Genomic DNA, 13,679 nt, shown 5'->3' with positions numbered 1-13,679 from the left:
TCGCGAGTCTCACTCCCGGAGGTGGAATGTTATGTGTTTTTGTCATGGCGACAAAAAGCCACGTTTTCGAACATTCCTAAAGCGATTGCTGCTAGGCGAGAGAGCGTCCGTTTGAAAGAAGTCGAGCGGAGGCCCCCTTTTAGCGAGAATCAATGGCGACGAGCGAAAATACGATGACGAACGTTCCGAACTGGTCGAGACCGGGACTGGGAGGTCGCGGCCGATCGTTCTATCCGAAGCAGTTGCCGCGCGACAAGCTGAAGCCTCTCGCGACGTCGCCGTCGACGTTTCTGTCGTCGAACCGAAAAATGGACTCGGCGACGCTGATCGCGAGCGCGCGAACGGCCGATCGTCAGACGATCGTTCAGATGATCGAAGAGGCGCGCAAACGCATCGTGCAGCAGGAGAAAGACATCACGTTTCTCACGACTCAACACAAGGACGTGCTCAAGTCGCTTCACGAGGAAATCGGGCGACTCAAAGCCGAAAATAAAGGTGAGCCCGTAACGGAGACTCAGAGTAGGGTTTATACCTAAAGGGGGACCTTCCTCTCATAGATCTTCAATTCAAGTTGATTATGAGTAAGGATAGTGGAGACAAAGAAGCGGAAAAGGGAAGAAAAAGCGATCGGGCGTCCGCCAAAGATGGTACGAAGTATTCATCTTTTTTTTTCTCTCTCGTTTTTACGCTCTGTGGTATTCAGACAACGAGACGCTCTTTCTCGAGAACGAACTACACGATCTGAGGGCTGCTCTAAAAGAGGAACTTGAGCGCAACAGCCTCTTAGCAAAGCAGGTAAATCAAAAGCAGGAGGAGCAACAGCACGAACAGGAAGGACAGCAGTAAATAAACATAGCATTCTCATAATCAGCAAATAGCAGTCATTTTCTCTAGAGCATACATGTCTTTCCTACCTCATCCAGTGAGACCTACTGTGGCTGATAGTCCCGTTGTCTTGCCACCTCTTTCGTCGTCTGGCCTATCTCAGCACTACTATTCTTCCCATTCGTCGTCCGCTCAATCCCATCCGCCGCGTCCGTCTTTTGTGCCCTCGTACACAATGGAAGCCAGTACGGTTGGCTATGGAACGTCGTTGAAGATTCTTCGTCCGGGAGAACTCCCAAGGCCGCCTACTTTGGGCGAGTGCGAGGTAATCATCCAGCATTATCATCACGTAACGGAAAGACAAAAACACGAGGTACAAAAGCGCGTGAAAACTTGGTTCATTTATGAGATTGATTCCGACAGCTTGAGAGCGTGAAGTCGGATCTTCAAGATATACTCTATTCTAGCAAGTGGACGCCGGATGCTTTCCTGCAGGCCAAGAGATATCTCAAGAGAGAAACGACAGAGTACGTTTGAGGGGGAAAACGTAGGTCAATAGCTCTAATACTAATTTCGTAGGTCAGATCAGAAGGAGAGAATGAGGTAATTAGGCCGTGGTTACTTTGTATAACAAGACACTATCATTTTTAGAATGTTGCCGCACTCTGTGCCGTTGAAGGATAGCTCCTCTTTGCCGCCGTTGAAACCGAATCTGGAAAATAGAGCCGTAGAGAGACAGAAAAGGCAACAGGCCGTTCACAAGGAAAGGTTTCGACGCGAGGTGCTCCATTGAGTCTTTTTTTTGTGAGTTGTGCAATTGCGCTTGCAATTGCTCGCACAATCAGTCGTTTTATTATGAAAGTAGTCCTGATTAAACGGCTATTTCCAGCCTAAAAAAGCCCCCACGCGATCGATAAAGGGACCAATGAGACTAGGCTTGTTCGTTTTTTCATTCGCTTTCGCGTTCGCTTCGTTTTTGCTATCAATCTCCTCTGTTTCTTCTTCTTCTTCTTCTTCTTCTTCCTCTTCCTCTTCTGCTTCGCTCTCCTCTTCCTCTTTGCTTTCTCTTTCGTCTTTAATTCTATCTGCCCCTCTCTTCGTATCTGTTTCTCCTTCCTGTAGAATTAATGGTTTTTCTTCTTCAAGTTCTCTTGTTTCAGAAGCTAATTCTTTATCATCTATATCCGGTTCGTTTCTCTCGCTTTTAACTGAGACTTCTCCTATCGACTCTTTAGCAGACTCATAGCCACCTTCGTCACTACTACTACTATCACCGTTATTGCTATCACTATCAGGTTCCTCCTTAAATCGTTTGGAAGTCTCGTGTTTCATTACAGGATCATGCAACTGCCTCTTTCGTTCTGATTTCGACTCAGCCTGGCTACCAACGTTCGCCCAGCGGTCACCACCAAAGCTCTCATTCGCTCGTGGATCTATCGTTTCACTAGGCAATTCAGGATAGAGTCTCGACACCGGCGGACTTCTCTCCTCATCCTCTGGCTCCGCGTAGCGCACACTCCGAGGCAAGTCGACGTACAACTCAGCGTGAAGAGCAGACGGCGCGGAAGGAGTGGACGCGACGGGCGGCTCCGACTCCGACTTCTCGCAATCAGTCGTCCAATACTCCAACACCTCAATCTGGCAACCATCAAGATGAAGCTCCTGAAACCAATCCATCAGCAACTGAACGTTGTCCGGACCGATGACTCGAATAGAGACGAGCAAACGGAACAGATCGTCGACACTTTTCACCTGATCGATGACGTTTTCGTCGAGCGGACTCGTCTGCGCCATAATGCGCAAATTCGTCGGGCCGATGTGATCGCTGAGACGCGTGAGAAGCGAGTTGAAGCGTTGCGCGTTCGACGGCGACGTCGTCGAGCGCGCGTACGAGAGTGCGCCGGCGTCGCTGACGACGAAAGGCGGCAGATCGCGATCGTCGTCTCGATTCGAATTCGAAATCGATTCGACGTGATTTTTGACGAGTTCCGAAGCGGCGGCGGCGTTCACTTCGGTCAGCACGGCGAGAAGAATCGTGTAGTATTCGCGATCGCTGGTGCACGTTTGGCGCATGTTTTGGAGAAGGTCGATTGCCGGTAGAGAAGCCGATTCCATCGGCGACGCGTCGTGACGGCCTGCTTCGAGCCTTTGGAGGCATCGAAGCACTTGGTTCGATGTGAGAAGCTGAGCTACGCGTATCTGCAAGCGTAATAGCTTGCCAAGCGAAAAGAACGGCATATTTTCCGTTTTGTTGTTCTTTGCAGCCGGGTCTGTCGAAGAGCCCGTAGCATTATTGCGTTCGTCTGCCACGATGGGGAAGAAACAGCATCAGAAGGATAAAATGCGAGTGATGAAAGCTTACAGTGACTGCTGAAAGGCATTTTCTACTCTAGGTACATCACGATGACCGAATGGACGCACCTTTACGGTGGAAAGAAACCAGGTAGACAAAACACGGCCCGTAAACGTAGAGAATCGACGTTTTTCGATAAGGACCGGACGTGGGCCAAAAATCGAAATTCAGACGACTTCCATTCTACTGCTGCAGGTAGAAAAGACGTCAAATTAATCCTCTACAATGATTTTAATCTGGTTCTACTGTAGCCTTTCTCTGCAACCCTTTGAGCATCCGTATTGCACTAAAGACGGCAGAATTTTCGACCTTCTGTAAATTTTGTCTGCGTACTCTCATGTCAATATTTTATTTCATTATTTGCAGCAATATTGTTCCCTATTTGAAGCAATATGGTCACAATCCCGTAACAGGAGAAGTAAGACGTTTTTGGACATATGAATTCATATGTGGTCATATTGTGCCGGTGGGGTAGCCTCTTGAAGCAAAATCGCTAATCAAACTGGCATTTCATAAAAACGCAGAGGGTGATCTCTTCTCAAAGTTGCTGCTATTTTTCGAATTCTTTTTTTTCCCTAGGGAAATTTCACTGTCCTGTTACGTATCGCGTTTTTACGGAGAGCACGCACATCGTGGCTGTTCGCACGACGGGAAACGTTTTTTCTTATGACGCAGTTGAACGGCTGAATCTGAAGGCGAAAAATTTCAGAGAATTACTCACAGATGAACCTTTTACGAAAGCCGACATCATTCACCTTCAAGTAAGACAAAATTTTCTAATCATCCACGCATTTTATTCTACAAACAGGATCCAAATAACTTGGATAAATTTAATTTGGCCGATTTTTATCATTTGAAAAATAATTTAAAAGTTGCGGATGCAGGTACGTGGAGAAAATTGAAAGATTTTTTCATTCATTATTTGGGGGTCTTGTAGAGGAAGAGAAAGCAAAACTCGATCCCATGTATCATTTGAAGCAGCCCAATGCGGAGACAAAGATGGCACTGGAGGAATTGTACAAAGATTACAAACCACCGGTACGTCATAGTATAAAAGGGGGAATATGATCGAATTTCGGTTTACGTATAGGAAAAAGAAGATACTTCACAAGTTGTCAAAGCGCCAGGGAAGAAAGCTGTGGGTGGACGATTTTCTTTTATTGGCGTAAAGGGGGGGCTGATGGGGGTTTTCTGTTCTAGGCTCATTATTCTACGGGTGCTGTGGCGCACGGTTTTACTTCAACGGCCATGTCCGTTGTAACCAAACATGAAGCTGGTCAGCTGGGCACCTCTGAATAATAAATAAATAAATAAATAAATAATGCACGTTTCTATTTTCTTCTCTTTAGCTGTGATAGACGTGGATACGTTGCGGTACGATGTAGTCGCTAGAAGAAAGAAAAAGGGTATTGTACCGCGAGAACGAGTCAGAGTGTAAGGCCAAGGGCTTTTAGGATATATAAGGCTGACGATGAATCTGGGAGATTTGAACTTGGAGTTGCACTGTGATCAAGTGATGCCTACACCTGCAGTTTCTATTGTCTTTCTATGTTTTGTTGCATGGCAGGTTCCTCGCACGTGCGATAACTTCTTACGTCTATGCAAATCGGGTTATTACAAAGGAACAAGTAAGATCTGGTTGAACGTACGCACGCAGATCATGCCTTTCTAATATCTTGCCTCGTCTCGAAGTCTTTCATAGGTCTATCAAGAATTTTATGGTCTGTTTCTAAGGGAAATTGACGTCGGCTGAGTCGACTTGCTTTGTATAGATTCAAGGCGGCGATCCCAAAGGAACAGGAAAGGGAGGCGAATCGGCTTTTGGCAAGCCATTCAAGGATGAATTTAGACCTCATCTGACCCACACTGGTTCACATAATAAATATACACTTGCATATGTAGCAAAGGGGGTCGTTTAGGTCGAGGCATCCTAAGTATGGCCAACTCAGGCCCTGACACTAACAAATCTCAATTGTGAGATACAGTTAGATGCAACGCCTGCTAGATAGACTTTCTCTACTTTCAGTTTCATCACGTTTCGCTCGTGCAAGCATCTCGATAACAAGCACACTGTCTTCGGAAGGTGGCCAGACTTCTCCTTAGAAAGACACGCGATTTTTATATATATCCTCTTCCCTCCCGTAGAGTTGTTGGTGGTATGGATACTCTGGTAGCCATGGAGAGAGTCGAAACGAACGACAAGGATCGTCCAAAGGTGTTTTCTCAACGCAAACCTCATCCGTCTTCATTGTCAGCTTTAGACTGAAATCAAAATAGATGACGTTCAGGTGTTCGTAAACCCATTCGAAGAAGTTGAAAAAGAGGTGCGATTTATCCGAAACCGCACGTCTAACTATAACTAACTAACTTCCCTTTTCATCCGCGCAGTTTTCCGAAGAGCCCGCGGACACGGAAGAAGTTAGAAACGCGATTCCCTTTTCCGCATTCTATATTCAGAACGGACACTTTTTGCAGCCGAGCGGCGGCATCAAAGAAACCGAGAAGCCCGAAGCGTCCGCCGCCAGCGGAACCCAACTGAAGAAATATCATAGCGGCGTAGGCAAGTACATCAAACCGAAACCTATGTCAACTACATCAGCATCGAGCACCGCCGCCGACAAAAAAACCCTGGCAACGGATCAGCCTTCAAGGTGTGTTACACATTGCCCCTTGCACATGCACGTGGTGTCATCGTACGGTTTCAGCTCGAAACGTCCTGCCTCGCCGTCGTCTGCGTCCGGTCGGGCGAAAGTGAAGAAGGCCGGAGGATTCAGAGATTTCAGTGCCTGGTAAATGGTATTTATTAGTTGTATAAGGGTTTAGAGTAGCTAGTGAATGGGGGTGTCGTGTTTACGAGTCGTGTGGCTCTTTTGTTTTGGGGTGGAGATGCGGATCACCCCAAGCAACTCTTGAATAATATGGGTGGAGTCTCTACGAATGAATGGGGGTCGAGTTTTGGTACCACCTGGTGGAAGGGCGTACATATGCCTCTTTCCGCTCTACATATAGATTTCGCTTTTTAATAGTCTTTAGAACATGAGACGAAAAAACAGTGCCTGTTCTCAAAGCCAATACTCTAAGTAACTAGCGAAGAAGAGAAAAAAAGAGCGATAGTTCTGATTGAAGTTGGAAAAAAATAGAGCCTTCATCTATACATATCTGTACAAGGTCTATGTATAAGAAAAAACAAAGGAGAATAAAATGCGGAACTGAAGTATGTACAAAGGCAAAGTGACCTAATGTGCTATTCTACTATTAGAAGAAGACAGAATGGCGCAGGCGACTGGAGAAGCCGGAATAAAATTGCTTCCTATCGCTCGTTCCATCCGTTTTCCTTGAACATGTGAGCCAGTTCGATGATGAACTTTCCCTCCTTGTACTTTTGACTCGATTCGAAAGCGTGTTCCTTCGAAGAAAAGAGAGAGATGAGAGGTGAGATCGAAAGGAAGAGGCGCGACGACGTGGGAGCCAACGAGATTCGATCACGCGACGAGGCGCTACGAACGTAATCGACGCCAACGAGTGCCGCCGTTCGCAGCTGGCGAGTCGCGGAAATCGTAAAACGAAAAGAAAAAGCGAAAGGGGAAAACGCGAGGAGGAAGTCGTAAGTCCTACGCACGCGAGCGCGAAGCAAGCCAAAAGAGGGGGCGAGCCTCTTCCTCTCCCTACGCTCCACTCCCCCTTCTTTTTACGTACGTATTTCCAGCCGAGCGTCGTTTTGCACGACTTGCAGTGAATGTCCGATACGGCGTGCAAGCCGGTGAGCAGTACTCGCTCTTCCGCTGGGCCGCAACCAACATTTACACTAAAATAGTGACGGTGAGACGACCACACACACAGAGCACAAATGAATGGCGAATGAACATATAGGACGTACACGTCATTGAAGAGGTAGGCTTTGCCCTGGCTGCCTTGAAACGACTACACGAGTAGAGGCGACGGTGAATCAGCCGCGCGATCGAAAGTCGACGAGTCCCCCGAGTCACCTCACCTTCGATATGAGCTCGTCGTGATTGGCCAAATGGGCTCGGCAGTGAACGCAGCTATAGCGTCGGTGACAGTCCTTCAGGTACGTGCAGTACGTTTTCATTTCGTCGTCGGAGACGGCCGCCTCGAGAAGTTGGCAGCGGGAACTGATCAACAACACTGACGTCCTCTGTTTATGAGCTCGTTTTACACGCGCATGCTCCGCTTTCCCATGGGAGTGACGCGGGAGGAAGTGAGGCGACCGCAACGACGTTAGCGTGGTCCTGTGCAAACACTATTACAGTGATCCGCTGTTGTTGTGCGCTGCATCCAAACCAATGCTTCGCCCCTTCTGGTGAAATCAAGACCGCGTTGGCGGAATGCCTAATGGTATTAGGAGATCTAACAGTCGCGCACTGTCTCATTATCATTTATCAAATCCGTTCGCTATGTAATCACATCGAATTTTATAGCGGCTTGAGCGTCGCTGTAGCACCTCAAGCCCGGATTGAAACATTTTTCCGGTGCACGTGCTCATGCAACCAATATGAGTAGCCAGTGCTGGATTCTTTTCGTTTTGGTGTCGTACGGCACCTGTGCAACTCATATCGGCGTGTGGGATTCGCCTCCCGCCGGCGTTCCCTCCACTAAAACAGCGGGAGGCCCAATTTTGGGAAACGGTGATTTGGGCGTCGTGCTGGGCGGATCTGAATCGAGCATGCAATACTACATCGGCCTGAATCAATTTTGGGCCATAGAGGAGTATTCGTATCCAAGAGCAGAGCCCAATTATCCACGCATAGTGAGTCTCGGAGGTGTGCGAATTGACGTGCCGTCATTTGCTGGCGCTCACTATCACGCCGAGCAGGACGTCGATAAGGCGCGCGTTAGCACGAATTTTACGCAATCATCCGGGGCAGCGCTACTCACGCATTCGTTTGTTACGCCCTATGAGAATTCTTTGATAACGTACGTCTCTCTGATGGGAGGCAACGATTCTGTCGATGTAAATGTGACGACGTGGACGGCTCCGCCCGGTGATGTTCCGCGTCGCGTGGCTGCCGGATGTACAGGGCCTTTGAATGGAAAGGCTGTGAATTGTACCACGGGAACGCAGCCGTGGGGAAATTGGGTGAGCAGGGAAGCGTTTCCAGACTATGGTCCGTATCCTGTTCTCGGTGCCATGGCAACTCGGCTGATGAACTGCGTCGCTCGGGGAGCTACATCGGATAATGAAACATTTGCGACTTCCATTGTTTCCTTGCAACCGAATCAGACAATGATAATATTTACTACCGTTTTGACAAATAGGGACGCTAACTTTAGCGATCCAGTTGCCGCAGCGCAGCGAAGACTTTCTATTGTTAATCAGTCTGTGGTAGATGATCTTGATCACAAAAGTTCCACCTGGTGGGCTGAATTTTGGGCGTCTTCGTCCATCTCCCTTCCTACTCAGACTCTAATTGAGAACTATTGGTACGGAGCTCAATACATTCTTGGCTGTTCAAGCAGAGCAGGAAAGGTCAGGTCATTCAATACATCCTATGCATATGTATGAAGTTTCTTTCTTGTAGGTTGCACCTGGTCTTTGGGGCCCTTGGGTGACGTCAGACAGTGCTGGCTGGCACGGTGACTACACTCTCAACTACAACTTCCAAGCACCGTTTTATGGCGTCTATTCCAGCAATCATATTGACTTGGCTTGGTCTCATTATGACCCTCTACTGGATTATATTCCAACTGCTAGAAAAGGTGCGTTGGCGTTTAACTGCACCGGTCTTCACTATCCAACCCACATTGCTCCGTGGGGATTTTCCGGATCGATTGGACCGTCGCCGTATGGCGATTTGAAACAGCATTCCACGGGAAGTTTCTCCGCGTTGAACGTCATCTCTCATTGGGAGTATACAATGAATAAGACGTTTCTTGCTACGATTGCTTATCCTTTTGTCAAGGAAGTTGCCGAGTTTTGGGAATGCTGGCTTCAGAAAGAGACGATTGAGAATGATCGCTATCGCTGGGTCGATCCGCATGACTGTACAAACGAGAATTGCGGCGGCGATCCATCTGACTTCAATCCTATTGTAAGCTTGTCGTTTATCAGACGCATCTTTACATCTCTTGTCGATATGGCCAAAGCACTGTCAGTCGAAACAAAACCAATATGGACGGATTTTATTGCAAATCTGAGCAATTATACGATAATTTCTGTCGACGTGCCGCCAAACAACGCTAAAGGATCAGTTTGGCTCTTTTCTGAGCCTACAGATAAAAGTCGAGTATCGCCACCGAGACCTAATTCAAATCCAATCAATCTCTACCCATTGTGGCCATCCGAAACGGTCAACATGATTGAATCGAACGAAGATGATCTAACAATTGGCCGAAATTCTGTTCTCTATATGAATTCGTGGACGGAAGGCAATGCTTTCATGGAAATGTTTCCTGCCGCCGTTCGCGCCGGTCTCAATGCCTCCTTTCTCATTTCAACGTGGCAGAGTACACTTCATAAAGCCATGCTGCCCAATCTTTACGTCTCTGAAGGAGGTGGCGGCGTAGAGACGGCCGGAGCGACGCAGGCTGTGAACGACATGCTTATGCAGAGTGTCGGTGGCATCATCGTTCTGTTTCCCGTCTGGCCTGAAGATGAGGATGCTAGTTTTGCGCAATTACGAGCCAAAGGTGCCTTTTTGGTTAGCGCTGATTATGACGGAAAGAAGAAGGTAATTGGGACAGTGCACGTTGTAAGTGAAGCAGGACAAAATTGCACCGTGGCCAACCCGTGGACTGGTCACTCTCAAGCAGATATTCAAGTTCTTCGGCTGCATCCTGACGGCTCAAAAACGAGTGTCGAGCTTCAGTGGTCTGGAGAGAGGCTTACGTTTCAGACATCAGAAAAGGGATCCTATGAATTATCGCTGAAGGCTTAGCGCAGTCAACGAAGTCGGCGGCATAGCCTGGTATTTTTTGTAATAAACATAAAAATATTTTTTTTTGCTACTGGCACGCCTAGCCCTCCCTTCGCGCTGAAAAATTTAGCGCGGATCGGATAACTCTAGCGCGCGTAGTCATGGGATCGATCATAGTCGGCAGCGTCCTCGGCGGAGCTTTCCTGGCCTATTTTTGCGCGTCGACTACGTTATTCTTCTTTCCCTCTCTCCTACATCGCAAGAAGAAGTTCCTTCTACGGGTGAAACACATCAGTCATCGCGGAGGTGAATCATCGCGTTGGGCGATGACTCACGGTTATTGACATTGTTTCTAGGAGCCGGAGAGGAGTTAGAAAATACAGTAGCGGCGTATCAAAAGTAATTCTTCTGCTAGAAAAGGGAGACTTTCTGTGGGACTTTTGAACGTATAGCGCTCTGAAGAATGGAACTGACATGTTGGAGCTAGACGTTCAGTTGTCTAAGGACGGAAAGGTAAGGCAGTGAATTAGACAGGGGAGTTCCTCTAAGTGACAGAATCAATAAATTCAGGTCGTCGTGTCTCACGACAATAACCTTCAAAGAACGACAGGAGTCGACACACTTATATCGCAAACAGATTATTCCGTATGTTTCTATTTGAGTAGTGTAGCGGATATCTTCTAAAAGCATCGATTCTCGTAGTAACTATCGGTTTCTGTCTAGAATCTTCCGAAAATAAAGAAAGAGCTTCCTGTTCAATTTATGAAAGGTGAAATTATATTTGGAATTTTATTTTCATTCCGTGGCGTGGCATAGATCGCGTCGTTTCCATCGATCACGACGACAACGTGATTCCCACGCTGGACGAAGTGTTTGAAAAGTTTCCAAACACGCCCATGAACATCGACATTAAATACAACTCAGACGAACTCATAGACAAGGTAGTTGTACAATCAACGTCTCAAAACGAACGTCGTTTTTCAGGTTCACGCGTTGATTTCCCAACACAACAGACAGCACATCACTGTTTGGGGATCAATGAACTATAAAAACGGGGAGAAATTATATGAAAAGGATCCGAGCATACCTCTCTTCTTCTCTCCGCGTCGCGTGTTTCTCACCTACGTTCTCTTGCTAACTGGTCTTCTACCGTTTTGGCCTATCAAGGAGACGTGTTATGAAATGTGCTGGCCATCGACACTGATAAAGAGGCACGACGTCGACGCGTTTCGTTGAACGACGTATTATTCTTATTGCGTAGGGCTAATCTGGGACATCGTCTTCCTGGGTTCGTAAGGTGCTTTGCCTGGCTCCTCGACCGGTGAGGATTATAGAAGTGCAGGGATTGAATTCGCGACGCTCCTTTCTCCGAAATAGAAATCTAGTCCATCGAGCTCTTTATTATCACTTGAAACGCAGAGGAGTGTCTGTAAGAAAATTAATTAATGTCTTTTCTACGTATACGCTATTTTTAGTGTTGTCAATGACGTGGTTGTTTTAGATATACGTGTGGGTTCTGAATGACGTCGAAGACTATGAACGAGCGGAGAATTTAGGCGCTTCGGCTATCATGACCGATTTGCCGTCGCATCTGTCTGCCTACTACGCGCGCAATGCTCATCGTTCTAGCCGGGATAAACTCATCTCATAAATTAATTGTACCACGGATACTTGTATCCGTGGTTAGGGAGTGGTAGTTCCTTGGACCGTTTCCCGAATCCGGGCACGTTGAAGATATATAAAGGATCGTTATCAGTTGCATTTGCCATTACAGTCTCCTGTCCTGAGAAGTTTCATGGCTGAAACAAAGGTACGGAGAATCAAATCTTAGTTTCGGTTTTCTGTCTCACATCGCTTACGCGGGCCGAAATTCTCTTACACGTTGCATATACGGTGCACGCACTACTGTACTGCAAACAAAAGTCTTCTTTTCAAGTAGCTCGGCGTACGATTATTCTGCTGCACCACGGCATAGATCCTAAGCCTCCATCGCCAATCTGCACCTTCTTGTGCAATTAGAAAGCTTTAGCGCTGCTGTCCAAAAATATGCTTCTCTCTTAGCACGCACGTTCTCTCGCACCTGCACTCGCGTGACCAGCCCCTTTTTGTAGACAAAATGCCCCAAGAGCGAGCTCAAGTTCCGTGTGGCAATCGACATGTACGCTGAAGCGATTGCACTCGACTTGAACAATCATGTTCTGATAAGCAATCGATCAGCGGCCTTCGTTCAGCTACGTAAATACGAGGAGGCCTTGAGCGACGCTGAGAAAGTCGTCGAATTGAAGCCTGATTGGGCGAAAGTAAGAGATTTGAGTATTGTCGGAGGAATATAGACAGGTGACCGGAGAGATTAATTGTCGCAGGGTCATTACCGACGCGGCGTCGCACTGCACTATTTGAAGAGGTACGTCGACGCGATGGTTGCCTTTGCCAAGGGATTGACACTGGATTCTTCTAATGTCCAAATTCTGTCATCTCTCATAAAAACTGCACTTGTTTCGCCTACACGAGGTATTCTAACTTTCAGTTTAATTGATTAGCGCCGGTCACGACTGTATAGACGCATTCCGTCCTGTTTTGGAGCATTTTCACGAAGTGCGCGCTTCAATGAATGCATTTGTTGCGACGTCCGTGATTGGTGCTCAATTGCTAGAAGAATCGTTCTATCACGAATCGCTTGCCATTCTTCTGTCGGCGCGTCGAATCGGCACAAACAACCTGAAGCTGAAAGCGTCTCTTTTCTTTGCACTTGGAACTGCCTACTGGAAAGTGGGCCATGTCAAGGAAGCTGTTGACGTCATGACCATGGATTTGGCCATGGTTCAGTCAATTGGTGACGTCAGGTCCGAATGCCTAGTGTTGAACAGCATCGGTAAATGTCATCGAGAGATGGGCAAATACAGAACGGCGCTGTACTATTACAAAGCTCAGCTCAGACTGGCTGACCAACTGTCAGACAAGGCATTGATGGCGATGGCAATTTCCGATATCGGCATCACCCACTACAAATTAGAAGAGTACTTGCTCTCGTTGGAGTATCACAAGAAGTGCATTGAATACGCAAAGGAATTGGGCGACGCAACGCTGACGACCGAGGAGTTCGGCCACGCAGCCGACTGTCACGCAGCCATGGGCAACGGACGCGACGCGTTGGCCTCTTTTGACTCCAAGTGGCTGGCAAAGCAGCTCGCGCTTGGCGACGACGACGAAAAATCCTCCTGCGACGTGAACTTGCGAGTCCACACTGATGACGTCAGAGTCGCGCCCGCCACTCCGGGCAAAGGAGCAGAGCCGAGGCTTGCACGTCTGGCACATTCTTTCGAGAAACTGGCGATAGAAATGCGTGCACTTGCTGGCGGTCTAAAGCCTACTCAGATTGAAGCGTCGCCGGGCCTGCCGCCGCCACCAACTGCGGCTGCAAAGGGCAGTATTTCGTCAATTTCTCCACCGCCGTCTACAGGCAGTCTGGGCAGTACCGTGACTTCACCGTGGCAGTAAACACCACGGTAAAATCTACTAGATTTGTGTTTCACGACTGAAATTTCAGGGAGTCAGTTTGGTTAACGATATTTGATGTTTATTAGTTTCGTCATGCTGACATAAATGACGTAGATCGTCTCCATCGG

At 47.6% G+C, this 13,679-nt stretch overlaps 7 protein-coding genes across 7 annotated transcripts; 5 read left to right on the top strand and 2 right to left on the bottom strand.

The window, feature by feature from the left end:
• The first annotated feature begins 16 nt into the window (after positions 1-16).
• LOC136186971 (coiled-coil domain-containing protein 74B-like) lies at positions 17-1,780 on the top strand. Its single transcript, XM_065974462.1, has 7 exons — positions 17-495; positions 558-647; positions 704-842; positions 895-1,198; positions 1,249-1,352; positions 1,405-1,428; positions 1,477-1,780. Exons 1-7 carry the CDS (start codon positions 153-155, stop codon positions 1,616-1,618), a joined length of 1,146 nt encoding a protein of 381 aa, XP_065830534.1. The 5' UTR covers positions 17-152; the 3' UTR covers positions 1,619-1,780.
• LOC136186966 (uncharacterized) lies at positions 1,626-3,092 on the bottom strand. The gene has a single exon (XM_065974458.1). The coding sequence runs from the start codon at positions 3,061-3,063 to the stop codon at positions 1,705-1,707; it is 1,359 nt and encodes a 452-aa protein (XP_065830530.1). The 5' UTR covers positions 3,064-3,092; the 3' UTR covers positions 1,626-1,704.
• LOC136186965 (RING-type E3 ubiquitin-protein ligase PPIL2-like) lies at positions 3,039-6,116 on the top strand. Its single transcript, XM_065974457.1, has 23 exons — positions 3,039-3,168; positions 3,219-3,268; positions 3,319-3,373; positions 3,430-3,492; positions 3,545-3,596; positions 3,654-3,705; positions 3,758-3,939; positions 3,987-4,062; positions 4,116-4,216; positions 4,269-4,316; positions 4,379-4,454; positions 4,528-4,584; positions 4,633-4,691; positions 4,746-4,806; positions 4,871-4,899; positions 4,951-5,047; positions 5,098-5,152; positions 5,205-5,261; positions 5,324-5,393; positions 5,440-5,502; positions 5,567-5,596; positions 5,654-5,829; positions 5,884-6,116. Exons 1-23 carry the CDS (start codon positions 3,137-3,139, stop codon positions 5,969-5,971), a joined length of 1,629 nt encoding a protein of 542 aa, XP_065830529.1. The 5' UTR covers positions 3,039-3,136; the 3' UTR covers positions 5,972-6,116.
• Positions 6,117-6,184: 68 nt separating this feature from the next.
• Positions 6,185-7,331, bottom strand: LOC136186976 (protein yippee-like 1). The gene is made up of 4 exons (XM_065974472.1): positions 7,170-7,331; positions 7,056-7,099; positions 6,875-6,983; positions 6,185-6,584 (listed from the first exon to the last, which is right to left on the bottom strand). The coding sequence occupies exons 1-4, from the start codon at positions 7,266-7,268 to the stop codon at positions 6,489-6,491; spliced, it is 348 nt and encodes a 115-aa protein (XP_065830544.1). The 5' UTR covers positions 7,269-7,331; the 3' UTR covers positions 6,185-6,488.
• Positions 6,999-10,153, top strand: LOC136186957 (uncharacterized). The gene is made up of 2 exons (XM_065974448.1): positions 6,999-8,666; positions 8,719-10,153. Exons 1-2 carry the CDS (start codon positions 7,692-7,694, stop codon positions 10,072-10,074), a joined length of 2,331 nt encoding a protein of 776 aa, XP_065830520.1. The 5' UTR covers positions 6,999-7,691; the 3' UTR covers positions 10,075-10,153.
• Positions 10,088-11,846, top strand: LOC136186973 (lysophospholipase D GDPD1-like). The gene is made up of 11 exons (XM_065974469.1): positions 10,088-10,104; positions 10,158-10,359; positions 10,410-10,452; positions 10,506-10,566; positions 10,624-10,698; positions 10,777-10,822; positions 10,870-10,994; positions 11,038-11,264; positions 11,315-11,374; positions 11,431-11,482; positions 11,555-11,846. Exons 2-11 carry the CDS (start codon positions 10,215-10,217, stop codon positions 11,702-11,704), a joined length of 984 nt encoding a protein of 327 aa, XP_065830541.1. The 5' UTR covers positions 10,088-10,104; positions 10,158-10,214; the 3' UTR covers positions 11,705-11,846.
• On the top strand, positions 11,724-13,654 carry LOC136186970 (tetratricopeptide repeat protein 28-like). Its single transcript, XM_065974461.1, has 4 exons — positions 11,724-11,863; positions 12,165-12,353; positions 12,417-12,564; positions 12,614-13,654. Exons 1-4 carry the CDS (start codon positions 11,849-11,851, stop codon positions 13,549-13,551), a joined length of 1,290 nt encoding a protein of 429 aa, XP_065830533.1. The 5' UTR covers positions 11,724-11,848; the 3' UTR covers positions 13,552-13,654.
• Positions 13,655-13,679: the final 25 nt, after the last annotated feature.

This window comes from Oscarella lobularis, chromosome 5, assembly GCF_947507565.1.
Source record: "Oscarella lobularis chromosome 5, ooOscLobu1.1, whole genome shotgun sequence".
Lineage (NCBI taxonomy): Eukaryota > Metazoa > Porifera > Homoscleromorpha > Homosclerophorida > Oscarellidae > Oscarella > Oscarella lobularis.
Note: the sequence above shows the minus strand (reverse complement) of the source record. Positions and strands in the feature narration are given on the sequence as shown.

Coding starts and splice junctions, on each gene's coding strand:
- LOC136186971 (XM_065974462.1), top strand. CDS start 153: ATGGCGACGAGCGAAAATACGATGACGAACGTTCCGAACTGGTCGAGA. Junction 496..557: donor ACTCAAAGCCGAAAATAAAG/GTGAGCCCGTAA, acceptor TTCCTCTCATAG/ATCTTCAATTCAAGTTGATT. Junction 1,429..1,476: donor GATCAGAAGGAGAGAATGAG/GTAATTAGGCCG, acceptor TATCATTTTTAG/AATGTTGCCGCACTCTGTGC.
- LOC136186966 (XM_065974458.1), bottom strand. CDS start 3,063: ATGCCGTTCTTTTCGCTTGGCAAGCTATTACGCTTGCAGATACGCGTA.
- LOC136186965 (XM_065974457.1), top strand. CDS start 3,137: ATGGGGAAGAAACAGCATCAGAAGGATAAAAT. Junction 3,493..3,544: donor GGCAGAATTTTCGACCTTCT/GTAAATTTTGTC, acceptor CATTATTTGCAG/CAATATTGTTCCCTATTTGA. Junction 3,940..3,986: donor CCGACATCATTCACCTTCAA/GTAAGACAAAAT, acceptor TTCTACAAACAG/GATCCAAATAACTTGGATAA.
- LOC136186976 (XM_065974472.1), bottom strand. CDS start 7,268: ATGAAAACGTACTGCACGTACCTGAAGGACTGTCACCGACGCTATAGC. Junction 7,100..7,169: donor ACGACGAGCTCATATCGAAG/GTGAGGTGACTC, acceptor CTACTCGTGTAG/TCGTTTCAAGGCAGCCAGGG. Junction 6,984..7,055: donor GCCTACCTCTTCAATGACGT/GTACGTCCTATA, acceptor TCACTATTTTAG/TGTAAATGTTGGTTGCGGCC.
- LOC136186957 (XM_065974448.1), top strand. CDS start 7,692: ATGAGTAGCCAGTGCTGGATTCTTTTCGTTTTGGTGTCGTACGGCACC. Junction 8,667..8,718: donor GTTCAAGCAGAGCAGGAAAG/GTCAGGTCATTC, acceptor TCTTTCTTGTAG/GTTGCACCTGGTCTTTGGGG.
- LOC136186973 (XM_065974469.1), top strand. CDS start 10,215: ATGGGATCGATCATAGTCGGCAGCGTCCTCGGCGGAGCTTTCCTGGCC. Junction 10,453..10,505: donor ACAGTAGCGGCGTATCAAAA/GTAATTCTTCTG, acceptor TTGAACGTATAG/CGCTCTGAAGAATGGAACTG. Junction 10,567..10,623: donor AGTTGTCTAAGGACGGAAAG/GTAAGGCAGTGA, acceptor CAATAAATTCAG/GTCGTCGTGTCTCACGACAA.
- LOC136186970 (XM_065974461.1), top strand. Junction 12,354..12,416: donor TGAAGCCTGATTGGGCGAAA/GTAAGAGATTTG, acceptor TAATTGTCGCAG/GGTCATTACCGACGCGGCGT. Junction 12,565..12,613: donor ACTTGTTTCGCCTACACGAG/GTATTCTAACTT, acceptor ACGACTGTATAG/ACGCATTCCGTCCTGTTTTG.